The sequence below is a fragment of the Monodon monoceros genome, unplaced genomic scaffold (assembly GCF_005190385.1).
Source record: "Monodon monoceros isolate NGI ecotype Baffin Bay Population unplaced genomic scaffold, NGI_Narwhal_1 Super_Scaffold_9, whole genome shotgun sequence".
In the NCBI taxonomy this organism is placed as follows: Eukaryota; Metazoa; Chordata; class Mammalia; order Artiodactyla; family Monodontidae; genus Monodon; species Monodon monoceros.
Window position 1 is genome coordinate 13,606,008 of NW_021703786.1, and position 14,151 is coordinate 13,620,158.

At 51.5% G+C, this 14,151-nt stretch overlaps 1 protein-coding gene across 3 annotated transcripts in view; it reads left to right on the forward strand.

Moving 5' to 3' along the window:
• FAM117A (family with sequence similarity 117 member A) overlaps positions 1–14,151 on the forward strand; it is a 42,704-nt gene that overhangs the window by 25,951 nt on the left and 2,602 nt on the right. For 2 of the 3 annotated variants that reach the window (XM_029211874.1, XM_029211876.1), the window contains exons 3-7: positions 7,737–7,832; positions 9,103–9,213; positions 9,634–9,768; positions 10,946–11,147; positions 12,536–12,686. In XM_029211874.1, the coding sequence (XP_029067707.1) occupies positions 7,737–7,832; positions 9,103–9,213; positions 9,634–9,768; positions 10,946–11,147; positions 12,536–12,686 (695 nt within the window). The remainder of the gene's footprint in view (positions 1–7,736; positions 7,833–9,102; positions 9,214–9,633; positions 9,769–10,945; positions 11,148–12,535; positions 12,687–14,151) is intronic. The other variant, XM_029211875.1, reaches the window with a different exon arrangement.

Genomic DNA, 14,151 nt, shown 5'->3' on the forward strand with positions numbered 1-14,151 from the left:
TCTCTTCATCTGACTTAGGACTTCAACATTTTCAGCAGTTAAGTTTTTAAGAGTCAGATCTTCTCCCTTTTGATGCAGTTTAAGCCCATTCCTGTTCAACTTCAGAACAAATGAGTTGTTCTCAGGGAAGAGGAAACAGGGTGGGGAGAACACAGGCTCAGAGGAGAGGCAGCCCATGTCCTGGGGGATGCTGGGCCAGTCACTCTTCCTTTGCATGTCGCTGGAGTGTGCCTGCCCCGCCTGATTGGAGGTGGGGTGCCGGCCAAATGGGAAAGGGTTTTGTGCGCTCGCTTCCCTTGTCCTCCTCTGCGGAGCACATCTCCCAGTCCCTTTTATTTATTTTTTAAATGAGATCCATTTTCAAATGTTATTAGTGAATGTTTGAATGCCCAGTACTGTTCTTGGCATGTCAGAGTGGAGAACAAGGAAATGAGAACAAGATTTGACCTTGGTGCGTCTGGATGCCAGTTCCATGAAGGCCAGTGAACAGGGAGCCAAAGGATGAGATGGGGCCAAATGTCTGGCACAGTTTACAGGAGGGGAATTCTCATAGGAATATGCCACCTTGGACCAACAAGAGTTGCTGCAGTTAAAATTAATGGCACTCTTTTTTTTTTAATTAATTAATTTACTTATTTATTTATTTATTTTTGGCTGCATTGGGTCTTCTTTGCTCCGTGTGTGCTTTCTCTAGTTGCGGCGAGCGGGGGCTACTCTTCATTGCAGTGCATGGGCTTCTCATTGCGGTGGCTTCTCTTGTTGTGGAGCACAGGCTGTAGGTGTGCGGGTTTCAGTAGTTGTGGCACGTGGGCTCAGTAGTTGTGGCTCACAGGCTCTAGAGCACAGGCTCAGTAGTTGTGGCACACAGGTTTAGCTGCTCCGCGGCATGTGGGATCTTCCCTGACCAGGGCTCGAATCCGTGTCCCCTGCATTGGCAGGTGGATTCTTAACCACTGCGCCACCAGGGAAGTCCAATGGCATTCTTTAGATCTAGGAACAGACTGTGAAGGGAGAGTACGCTCCAGGTAGCACACCGACTTCCCGGAAGCCCCAGACACTGTTGTTCCCTGTGTCCCCTGAAAAGGGCAAGTAGGATAGGTTATACTTCCCCTTCACGTGCCTGGAGCACACACCCCTTTCTCTTTTGAGAGGGTGTTTAGTCCAAATAATGCGTCTAGTCATGGAGGGCTTCCTGGAGGAGCAGGACTTGAGGTTGCTTTGGTTGTGTAAGTTCATGATTACATCCCCCTTCGTCAGATGGCAGGCTTCCATGCAGCCCACCTACCTATCCCCGTATCCCCGTCACTGTCATTTCCTGCTACCAGCCTTCTAGGAAGCCTCCATCCCACTCCTCAGATGGCGTTCTCTTTGTCAACTCAAGGCAGGGTTGGCCTCAGATGTTCCCTGGCCGGATTTAGAGGCATGGGCTCTAGGCTGTGTGTTTTGCTCAGGCTCCAGCTGCAGGCCAGATCTTTTATATAACAAGTCCGGGCTTCTTGCCACAGCAAGACAGAGGCCAGCGATGCGCCTCCGCGGGTCTGGCAAGGCCGAGCTGTGCAGCTTTCCTCTTTCCCTGGGCTGGGCTCCAGCCCTCGAGGAACCCTTAGCAACCTGTCAATATTGTGGCTGCAGTCAGGAGGTGGGAGAATTCTGATCAACGTGGGCATCCAAACCCCAGTATGTGCTCTGCCCATCTTTCATTCCTGGCCTTCTGGGAATTTTCTGCTTCTAGGTTTTGGGCTCCATTCAAATTCTTGCTTGAGCACCCTGGTCTGGCACAAGCTGCCTTCTTCAACATCTCCCAAAGAAATTGGTGCTCCTTCCCTACTGAGCACGGCTACATCACCCAGAAGGGACTGGAGATGAGGGAGAGGTTTTATGGGGGAGACACAAGGGGGTGCAGAGAAGAGTGCAGGGAAGGTAGGAGGCAGGATCTACCAAAGTCCTTGAAAGCTGTTAAGTCACTAAAAATAGATGATGCCAGCACATTTCCTTAATTCCTTTGAGCTCGAGGGGGGCTGTTCCCACCCCTACCCCCACCTTCTGCGCTTTCTCTTCTAGCCACACCAGTGAAGTACCTCCACTGCACCTGGCAGGCCCTGACTTCTGCTGTCTTATCTGTGCCCCCGACCCAGCCCCACACACACCCCAGCCGGCCGCCAGAGTGTGTTTGGAGACCTCATCAGCCTGGCACTCCCAGGGGCAGGACTTGCAGTAAGGACAGTAGCCATAGTCATGGTGTAGGCCGAGCAGCTCGGCTCCCCTCTCTGAACCCCCTAGAGCAGGCAAGAGCCCTGCACGTTTCATATCAGAACACCTGCCATTTAGATAGCCCAGCACACTGCGTCCTCAAGGCTTCTCCCAAGGCAGAAGATGGGTTAAAAGCTCTCGGTTCTCGAGTTGCAGCAGGCTGCCAACAGTCCCAGTATTCCCTCCCTGGGCTTAGCTGTGTTTTAAGCCCTTAGGCAGGCGCAAAGGATAGCATGGGTGGTTCCCAAGCAACTTGCAGTCTGACATGGAGAGCGGGCTTACCCAAATATTTGGGGCAAGTGAGGAAGAGAGGTGGATGGATCTTATTTGGGAAATTGGTTCTCCTAAGGAGGTGTGAATGTGGTCATCGGGGAAGGAGGGCTTTGGAGCTGCTACATGTTCTGAGCCAGGGTGGGTGATGGGAGCGGGATGACCAGGTCTCCCAGAGGTCAGCTTGGTGGGTGTAAGGAACAGCTTGGGTGCAGTGGGTGCTGGGTGCAGAGGGGCCAGTCAGCGAGGACTAGGAAGGCTCTTGTGTGGTGTCACCATCATCTGGAGGTTTCTTTGTGTCTCGGAGGACTTTGTCAGGATCGTCCAGGTAAATCTGAATCTGTTTTCCCCTCTCCTGACTGCCCTCCCCCAGGTCAGCTGGTCACTCAGAGCTGTGGGCCGGCCACTCCTGGCCCTGGGCCCGGGGCCGGGATGGGGGATGGCAGCCCATGCTGGTGGCTGCAGTTACCCCTCCCTTCTTGCGGGGGGTCTTCTCGCACTCTTCTGGAGGGAGGAAGTGGTCTCACCACAGCTGGAATGACTGTTGGAGCCAAGTTCCCCCGCTGGTGCTCTCATCCTGGAGAGCCTGGCCCCCGTTCTGCTCATCCCCAGCCCCACTTCCTCTGCAGGCTCTAGGTGAGGTAGGGATGCCCTTATGAGAGACCTTTTTTCTTTAGGCCTGAGTTACCCTTTGGGAAAAAAAATTAGCTTAAGTCCTTGACAAACTTCATGGAGTGTCCTGAAGGGCAGAGGCAGAGGTGGCATGCTTTGTTTGGGAAGACTTCCCTTTCTGTGACTTTCCATACCTGTGTGCTGTCCTCCTCTTTTTCCCAATCCAGTGCCTCAGCATTTGGTGGTGACACACGATTCAGTCTGCTTACGATGGGCCTTTCTTTGCGGGTGTGAGGGCCTGGGCACAGTGCCTATTTCCCAAACCGGTGAGCAGGACCAGTTGTTCAGTATATGGTTTGACATCAGCATAGAGTATTTGAAAATGGGTCCATGATGGAAAATCTGAGGGTTGCACAGTCACCGTAGGGCCACAGATGGTGGCCTTGGCCACCTGCTGCTAGAGTTCTCGGCGCTGGCCAGCAGACCACCCTCAGAGCCTTTCCTGCCTCTTTTTCTGGCCAGAGTCCCAAGAGGCTGATTCCCTGCTGAATTTCAGTTCAGCAAGTAGTTACTGAGCATATATGTTAGGCCAGGCACCACGCTGCTCTACACATCCACATAGGTACACCGGGTTATGTTCCCAGGGCCCAGCCAAGGTCACTGGAAACAGCAAGGACCAGGACTCTTCCTGTGTCAGAATCTGGGTAGAGGCTTAGTTGAGTGGGGGGCAGAGAAAGGGGTTCCACTTTGGAGGGTTTGGGCTCCATCTCACCCCTGCCTTCTTGTTATAAAGCTGTCCTCGCCCTCACCCAGTTACCGCATATGTTGCCCTGGGACTTCAGAATCCCAGGCAAGGCCTCCATGGCCTAAGCCACACCCAGTTTTGCATAATCCGAGCATCATCTGCATAGTCGGCTGACGTCAGTCTGGCCAGTAAGCAGCCCTGCTCCTCCCTTAGCTGCTCCCCCGGGCCAGGGTGTTCAAAGAAACCTGTTCCAGGGCGCGAGTCCCTTTGACAAACATGACTGGCCCGCCGAGCTCAAGCTTTATCCTGCTTCCAGAGGACTGTCTGGAACAACTACTTACGGTGCTGTCACACAGCCTGGATTGACCCCCATTGTGCCATGAAGGGTCACTCTTTGAAGGGTAACCTTCCTTAGCTGTGACTCTTCTGTGCTCCAAGGAGACCTTGGCCCAGATGTCTGTGGTGAGACCCAGGAGGGAAGGGCCTGTCCACCCAGGGGCACTGGAAATAAGGGGTGGGCATGGTCCCTTTCTTGACGCTCCTAGATCACCTTGGAGGGGCCAAAGCCCATACCTGTGCATGTGCCTGCCTGAAGAATACTCAAGGCCAGCATGTAAACAGCTTCAAACACAGGATAACCTACTGTATTAGGTTCCTGAGGCTGATGTAACAAATTACCTCAAACTTAGTGGCTTAAAACAATGGAAAGTTATTCTCTCATAATTCTGGAGGCCAGAAGTCTGAATTCATTCCGCTAGGCCAAGATCAAGGTGTTGGCAGGGCTATACTCTCTCTGGAGGCTCTCTGAGAGACCCATTCCTTGCATCTTCCAGCTTCTGGTGGTTGCCAGCATTCCTTGGCTTGTGGCCACGTCACTCCAGTCTCTGCCTCCATGGTCACATTGCCTTACCTTCTTCTGTGAGTGTCTAATCTCCCTCTGTCTCTCTCTCATAAGGACACTTTTAACGGCATTAGGGCCCACCAGGATAATCTTTGCATCTCAAGATCCTTCACTTAATCACATCTGCAAAAACTTTACCATGTAAGGTAACATTTACAGGTTCCAGAGACTAGGACCTGATTTCTTTGGGGGGCCATTTTCAACCTGTCACACCTACAGACCTCGTCTCCTACTACTCTGCCCCTCACCCACTCTGCCCCAGCCACACTGGCCTCCTTATCATTCCCAAACCCACCAGACTGGCTCCTGCTTGGGGGCCTTGGCACTTGCTATTTCCTGCATCTGGGTCACTCTCACCTCTGGTATCTGCATGTCTCACTCCTCATCTCCTTTATGTTTTCAGCAGATGTTCCCTTTTCACTGAGGACTTCCCTGACATTTAAAATCATGTTCCCCAGCCCAGCATTCCTATTCCCTTTCTTTGCTGTATTTCTCTCTTAGTACTTATCACTGTTTAAACTGTGCCTCCAGCTAGAATGTAAACTCAAAGGGGATGAGGATTTTTGTCATTTTGTGCCTTGTTATGTCCCCGGCAGCTGAAACAGCGCCTGACACACAGTTTGCATTCAGTAACTCTTTGTTGAGTACATGAGTGATGTGTACCCTGAACCCATCTGATCAGAGAAGATGCAGAGTGAGGCAGCAGGCCTCATGAGGTGGACAGCTAGGAAGGGCTCCCTGATGGGAACGCTGGGAAGAGCTGGTACGGCGGGCCGTCTTAGGTGGTTAGACCAGGCTTAGAGGTCAAGGGATAAGGAAAGAAAAAGGAGATGGAGCTACATTTGCCTGTGGGACAGAGAGCCCACGGATGGAGGGTAAGATGGTGATGTCTATGGCCAGGGGTGGGTGTTGAGGCAAAGCGATGGCCTTAGCAGCCCAGTTTACAGAGTAGGCAATAGGTGCTGGGAGATGCTGCCGAGCAGATTGAGGTGAGATGGACTGAGAGAGGAGATGATCCCAGCTGCCATGAGTTTTCACATGCATTCCAGCCTCCAGCGATAGCCTACACTTCTCCTTCCACCCCCTCACGTATCTCAGAAGAAAGAGGCAGTTGAAGAGTTTGCAAGAGATATTAGTAGAACCAGTGGCAACCTGAATGTGGCTGCTTTTACCTCCTTCTCACCACCCACCTGTGAGTTCAGTATCTTCCCGGAGGAAGAGAAACAGGCATCAACACCTTAGCCTTTGTCACCCTTCCTCTGTAGTCTCTGCCACCTTTCCAGGGACAACAAGCTTGTGTGGAACTCAGCTTTGATGAGCAGACCTAGTTATCTATAGGTTTGGCTTGGAGCCCTGGGAGGGGAGGAGTGTTCGTGCATCTGCTCCGTTCAGGGGGCTGTGGGCTTCTCCTCTCTTTTCAGTATCTGCAGCAGCCTTTTCTGAGGCTCTGTCTGCCAACACCCTGATAGGCATTTGGAAGTAGACCAGCTGCTTGGTTTCTACTGTCAGAGCCAGCTCCACCTTGAGGCTTTGGGGTATAGGCCTGAGGATATGCTCTCTGCCCTTTTTCTAAAGAAGGAATAGTGGGGCCGCATCTCTGGAGGGTCTCCCTTGCGGTGCTGGCCTCAGGGAAGGGAGTCCAGCAGATGTCTCACCCTGACTGTGTCGCACGGCCGGGTAAAGGCCCTGATTGGTGGGCAGCTGGGAGAAGGAAGAGGCAGGAAGGCTCGGCACCCCCGTGGACCCTCTCCTCTGCAGCTGTTGTGCAGGGCAGCCTACTCCCACAGCCCCGCTCAGACTGCCATCACCGAGCTCTTCTTAACAGCTGTTGGGTGGTGAGTTGTTGGGCTTTTTCCCTCTTATCCTCCCCCTTTTCTGTTTGTAACAACCTCTCGGGGGAGGTCAGCGGATCTGTTGGAGGAGACAGTTCCCAGGCCCTCATGGTTTTGGCAGCTTGTGCAAAGAAGTTAGAGAGGAACTGGTTCCACCAGAGCCTTCCCCCTTGGGCCCCTCCCTTGGAATGGAAGTAGGGATGCTGGTGGGGGGGGGAAGGACTGTGTCCTCCTCTGCCTCGTGCTTAGAGCCAACCACTTCCTCCCTCTGTTAGGGGCTCAGGAAGTGGGTCTACAACTCCCCCTGCCTCCATCATGGGTCCTCTGTCTTCTGTGCAGTGGGGGAGGGAGGATGGCGGACTGAGAGTCAAGTTCTCACAGGGGCAGAGCAGGGCCCAGGAGAAGGAGCTGTGATAAAGCCAAGAGGAGTCAGGAGTCAGGGCTGAGTTCAGAATTCTGGCTCCCTCCTTTGCGAAAATCTCCCCTCCCTATGTATTCAGGAGGACTTTGGGGACCCTAACCCTCTGTGGACTGGGAAAAATCACAGAACAAGCTTGAGGTACTGCACTGCACAGAAGTCTTCTGCTTCGGTTCAGGATAGGGCATGGGGCATCTCTGTTGAGCTTTTTCCTGTCTTACCAATTAATGATTCCTTAATGGAGTCCCATCTGGTAACTTGTCTTCATTAGACTCCCAGGAATCTGGGCCCGTGCTGGGCACATAGATGGGGAGGGAATCGAGGATGCCAGTGTTGCCCTGAGCCTCCAAAATGTGCTCTTTTGGAACTGGTTGGGAGAGGGAGGGACAATTCTGGTCCTCACTGCTGGGGAGAAGCACTTGGAGTAGTTGGGGCTATAATCCAAGTGTAAAAGTCGTAAGAGAGTAAAGAGCAGGTTGGCCTTATTGGCTCATCAGGGAAGGTTTCCTGGAGGATGTGGACTGGGAAAGAGGCAGTGCAGGTGGAGAAGCCTGAAAGAATAAAAGGGGCTGGCAGGGTCCAGGAGGTTGATGCGCAGATGAGAGAAGACTTCAAAGAGCCAGCACCTCTGTCTGGGAAATGGTGTGTCTGTCTCCCCAGAGCCAGCCTGAGAAGCTGCTCTGTCTCGCTGGGTTTCTCCCCCTGCAGACCCCCCTGTCCTGGCAAGAGCTTGAAGGTGAGCGGGCCAGCTCGTGTGCACACAAGCGCTCAGCGTCCTGGGGCCGCGCAGATCACCGAAAAGAGGTAACTGCCCGCTCTGACTCCCTGGCCCGGGAAGCTGCTGCCTCTCGCCTACCCCCGGCACCGTGGACACATCCGCTCCAAAGTGGACCCAATTTCCAGTCTCACCTGCCTCCACGTAGCCTTTTCCTAATGAGATGGCGCCTTCATAGCTGCCTCCCAGCCTCCTGGTGGCCTGGCTTCATGAGCCCAGACCCTCCTGCAGGCAGGGGCTTGGCCCTCCAGCAGCCTAGCTCAGGGTGGGGGTGGCCATTGTTCTCACTTCGCTTTGAGGTTGGATCCAGATAAGCGTTTCAGAGACTGGAGAAAGAGAGTGAGTTTCTGGGAGTTGGAAGCCCCCAACCTCATTTACTACTTAACTACTCATCCAGCCTTATTTTTAAAAGAAGAGATAAATAATGATGTGTCCTCAAACACTTCTTCCTGGCCCTCCCTCCCTCTCATGAGGGCCACAGGGGTTGAGGGTGAGAAGAGAAAGCCATAGACTGGATTCCAGGGCTCCCAACCCAGCTCCGCCTGGCATGCTGTGGGGAGCCCCCAGGAGGGCCAACTCACCAGGGGTCACCCTTTACGGGGCAGTAGCTTCTGCCCTCTTGTTTGTAAGAACAGAGAGAGGATATGAAGTATTTAAGGCTAGTGGGAAATACAAAGTATTTACAGTTTGTAATTATCAGAGTATTTACACTAAGGACCAGTAGGTCCAGAATTACAAATGTGACAGGGACAATATTTAAAATTGTTGATGATACTCCATAATTGTTACAGGATGTGAAGTTGGGACAGAAGCTGATATTCCTTCTGGAGAGGCTGCTCCTTGCTCAGTGCAGTCTACTTTAAAGTGGGGGGAAATCCTTCCATCCTTCTTGGTCCCAGGGCCTTTGAGATAGCTGTGAATGTATTTTGAGGAGTGAATTCAAAAACATCATTTTCCATTTCTATTAATAGAGTAGTATTCCATGCCTTTGGAATCTGCGAAAGACAAAAATGGTTTCAGTGTTGTATATTTTTAATTTTTCGGAACGTGAGCCATCTGTGGAATACATGGTAATTCAAAAAATCCAATAATCTGGTTACTATGGTGTCCAGCTTGCCTGATGAGCCTATCATCACAGTTTTGAACACCACTGAGGTATTTTGAGATGGAAGATTAACTTCCATCTTCCTTTTACGTATTTTCATGGGCTTCCGGCAAGAGCCACGCCTGGGAGGGAGGACCCAGTGCACTTTTACTTTGCTTCACCTGCCTGTCCTCTCCCCCTCTCCCTGCCGCCAGATTACCAAGTTGAAGCAACAGCTGCAGAGGACAAAGCTTAGCCGCAGTGGGAAAGAGAAGGAGCGGGGCTCCCCCCTCCAAGGGGACCATGCTGTGCGGGGAGCACTGAGGGTATGTCTCTTCCCCAGCCTTCACCCCTCTGTCATCCTCTGTGGTGGGCCCCGTGGGGTGGGCGGGCCCTGTGAGCCCTCCTGCACTGCAGGGCCTGTGGCCACGTGGGTGCCGGGTGAAGTTTTGGTGCAACTTTGGAAAGGGTTTCTTGCTGTGCTGCATGTCTCTGTCCTCCATCCCCACCCCCCGCACAATTGAGGCCATGATGCAGACTCTAAAAGCACACTCTGGACCCCTCAAAGCTCTGCCTTCTGGAGAAAACCCCACTGAATGGACCTATTGCAATTGGTAACTGTCCCTGAATTCTCCTCTACTCACTTGGTTCTGCTGTGTAGGCATGACTGTTACCCCCTGGTCAGAACTGATAACTGCACGGGGCTTGGTGGGGTTCAGTGATGGCTTCATTTACCTCCTCCTCAGGCGTCCCCTCCCAGCTTCCCCTCAGGGTCCGCTGTCCTGCGACTGAGCCCCTGCCTGCACCGGAGCCTGGAAGGGCTCAACCAAGAGCTGGAGGAGGTGTTTGTGAAAGAGCAGGGTGAGGAGGAGCTGCTGCGGGTGAGTGGGGGCCGCACCCGGATGCACAGATAGGCAGCGTCTTGCTGAGTCTGGACACAGGGAGTTGGGACTTGTGCTGTCTGGGGGCTCACAGGCTGTGCACATGTCAACAGAGAAACATGCCCAAACCACCCCATGGGAGGAACACAAATTGAGTTTATTAGACTCAGGTGGACTTGACCACAAGAACAGCAGAGCCGGGTGGGTGAAGTTGGGGAAGACGTTGGGGCATTGAATGGAAAGAGAAGGAGCCAGGGGTCAGCAGGGAGGAAGGCACCTGGCTGGGAGGAAGGGACTAGGCATCACTCTTCAGCCAAAGCACCAGCTCAGTGTTCCTGGCATACTCACCACTGTCACTGTCAGCGTCACCCAGCTGTGCCTCAGTTCAAGTGGCCCCAGTACTAGAGTTATGCTTCCCTTCCCTCCATCTCTACCTGGTGACATGCGTTCATCCTTCATGCCCAGTTGCCTTTGTGCAGCCTTCTCCCCCGCTCCACTCCCAGGCAGAATTATTTGCTCCCTTTTCTGCAGTCTCAGGCACATTTTTATACTGACACAGGACAATTGCTGAATGCCAGTTGGGCAATATTAATATAATTCTAATGGACACACTCCTCAGTTTATGATTTACTTGCTGGTTGATTTTTAATGTGCGTATATGTAGGATTTTACACGTGCACACAGACTGGTGATCTGTGGACACAAGTACCATTGAATGTTAAAAAAAATGAGGGGGGTGTATTTAATACATGGAAGTAATCTGCACATTTGTCCTGCAACGGCCTATAGCTGTTACAGTGTCCTGGTGGTTTGCCCCCTTTTGTGCCCCCATGTGTTATTCACCTTTGTGTTCCCAGAGCCTGACACACAGGAGGCCCCTGCCCTCGTGAGGCTTACAGCCTTATGGGGGCAACACCTTGATGAAACCATAAAATAAATATGTAGTCATAAAGTTCTATCTATGAGGGGAAAGAATGAAGCACTCTGGGAGAAGCAGGAGGAGGTGTCTCTTAGATTGGGGGCTGTTGGGAAAGTCAGTGACATGAGGAAATGGTGTCCTGCTGTCACTGTGTGTTGTGAGTCGAGGACAAGGACAATGGCAAGGGGATGACCCTAAGGGTTACCGCAGCCCTGCCAGCCTGCAGAGACAGGCCTGATCCCCACTCTTCCTCGGCAGATCCTTGAAATCCCTGACGGGCACCGTGCCCCAGCTCCCCCCCAGAGCGGCAGCTGTGATCATCCCCTCCTCCTCCTGGAGCCTGGAAACCTTGCCAGCTCTCCCTCCATGCCCCTGGCATCCCCCCAGCCTTCTGGCCAGACTAGCCGTGAGGAACACCAGGGTGCAGCCGAGGAGCTGACGTCCATCCCCAGTGACAAAGGTGAGCTGGGGAGGCCCAGGCTGCGGGGCCCACATGGGGTATGGGGTCATCTCCATGCCCTTTTCCAACTCTCATCAATTTCTGGCCACGCAGTTTTTACTTACTAACCAACTAGAATATCTTTGGGAGTCATCTATATTCCATACGTTATAGTGGTCCCTGATATAGATTCTAATTTATAATTTATATGAAGTTTCTGCACTTACAGTTTTATTTAATCCTCACTGTAATCCAAAGAAGCAATCCCTCCTACCCCCGTCTTTTGGCTGAGGTTCAGATGCCGTTGTGGAGAGCCCATGAGCCCGTTCAGGTGTCCACTGGACCCGTTACCAGCAATACATCTCAAGGCGGGTGTGAACGCTGTAAATAAAAGAATGTGGTCTTTTGCCCAGGGTCACACAGTTTGACCCAAATCGAAACCCAAGCTTTCTGACTCCAAATCTCCACTTTCTATTCTGCCGTGGCTGCGTCACTGAGAGGACAAGATAAGAGTCCCTCCTCCCCGTCATAATGATCCTGACATTCTAAAGCACTGTTGCCTGCATCACCTAACTTGATCCTCACAGCAACCCCATGAGGTAGGCTGGTCAAAGGCACGATCTAACAGTACCGAGGTAAACAGAGCATAGAAACTAAAGAATAAATGTGAGATACATACAGATAAAGTCAATATTTGTAACCTCGGCAAAGTACATTTGCTGTGTGGAAAGTGAGAGGAATCTTATCCCACAAGTTGGGTTGAGTAAAGATTGCTTGTCTGAGTCAGTACAAGAGCTCTTCCTGGAAGAAGGGATAGATATTCAAGACCATGGAAGGGAAGAAGCTGTGGTATGTTGGCAGGCAGGGCGGTGCAGTCTTGGAAGAAGGCAGAGATAGAGATGTTAGGATTCTTTCAAGTCTGAGACTTGGAGTTCCAGTCGCAGTCTACCTCTGGGGAATATGGAATTGGTATTAGACCCAACTTTTCCCTCAGTTCAACTGTGATTTTTTATCCTGTATAACAAGGTCTGTATTTTTTTTTCCCCCTTACAATTCTGGTTTTCTTTTCTTTTTTTTTTTTATTTTATTTTATTTATCATCATTATTTTATTGGGCCTCTTTTTATGATATTTAATTTTTTAAATTGGAGTATAATTGCTTTACAATGTTGTGTTAGTTTCTGCTGTACAGCAAAGTGAATCAGCCACACATATACAAGGTTTGTATTCTTGTAAGGCTGCCTCAAAGATGTTTTAAGGTAGAGTGTAGACAAACAACCTGGATTAACATAACCACTGCCACCCACCGTACCATATCTCCCAGTCCCACCCCTTTACACCAAGGTCTGAGCCTGGGAAAGCGGAGACCTTCCTTTAGCACCATGGGACTCAGCCTTACTGTGTTTGCAGCTTCCCCTCCAGGCCACCCAGCCTTCCTTGAAGAGGGCAGCCCATCTCCAGTCCTTGCCTTTGCCTCCTCCCCTCGGCCCAATCACAGCTACGTCTTCAAACGGGAACCCCCGGAAGGCTGTGAGAGAGTGCGGGTGTTTGAAGAGGCCACGTGAGTACCTCAGCCGGTCGTGAGTTCCTCAGCCAGTCGGTGGGGGTCAGGATGTGCGAGGGAGGGACAGGGATGCAGGCTGAGCCCTGTGGCATCCCACCTGATAGGCCTCTCTTTAGTCTGACTCCCTATTGTCCTGGAGACATTGTCAGCTGTAGATGATCAGTATTGCAGTCTTTCCATGACCAAACTTGTTGACATTACCTCCTCTGAGCACCTAAGTCTTTGCTTATCATGATCTCCATAGAAACCTGCTCTCTGCCCACATGCCAGCCACAAGCGCAGCAGGAGCTGGAAAGGAAAGAGATCTGAAACCTAAATCCTTTGCTGCTTCTATTTTTTTCCATCCCCGGGGAAGGTGTGAGAATTTGCTAGACCATAATCAGAGAGAGAACATACTAGTAATTCTCTTCAGGCAGAGCTTAGAAGCGCCTCATGCCCACCGGTGTGGCAGGGGGAGCCTAAAAAGCTTTCTGATTGCTTCTGAGTCAAATCTTCACCCTGCAGCTGCAGTGGTTCAAGTGTCATGAACTCCCAGACAGAAATTTCCAGTCCTTGCAAGTAAGGACTATGGAATATTCCCAAACCAGACTGGACAATTCAGAAGTCATTCTTAAGTTGATTTCTTTAGTACAGTTCCCTCCCGTTAGCAGAGAGAATCAAGAGCCAGAACTTTCCAAATGTCCCACGGTCCCCCTTAGCAGGAGCTAAGAAGAGAGTTCACCATATTCCCACTGCCACTGTAATATTCATCGGGGCCGATTCACATTGGAAGCTGTGGATTCGATGGCAGTGAGGAAGTTTAGTTATGGTGTGTGAGTGGAGATTTAGCTAGGACAGGGTGTGGGGCCTTGATGGCTCCATCTGTATCTCAGATAAGGGAGAGGACAACCCATGGTAGTAGCAGGAGGTACTTATATAACCCAGAGTGGGAATTATGGAGAAAACCAGGGGCACTGAGGGTTTGCTCCCATCATCACTGTTGCCTGGCATCTCCCCAAGAACCCTCGATCCTCTGGGGTCGTGTGTGGGGAAGAGGCCAGATCTCGTAGCTTAAGCAGACTCTGGGCTCTTGTACCCTTCCCCAGTCCACAGTATAGTTGAGTAATTACAACCTGGAATTGCTTGTGGCAATTAGGCTGTTGCTCGTCTTTATTCTTTTGTAGGCTCATAAGGACAGAAGAGGTTTAAAGTCATCTCATCCAGCTTCCTGCCCCTATGTTAACCCTTTGAGAGAGGTGGTGATCCATCAGTTACTTTCTTAGATATCCGGGGATAGAAATTCTCAGCTCATTGATGTCTCTTTGTTGTATGAACTTTCCTACTGGGAAGTTCTTATGTTTAGTGGTTCCTCTGCCACATTTTCCTCTTCCTGGCTGCCCATTGTGTAAGATTCCCAGGGAGGGAATCAAGCCATTCAGGGTCACGCTGGTTGCCCTCACGTCCTTCGAGTGTTACTTGGTCT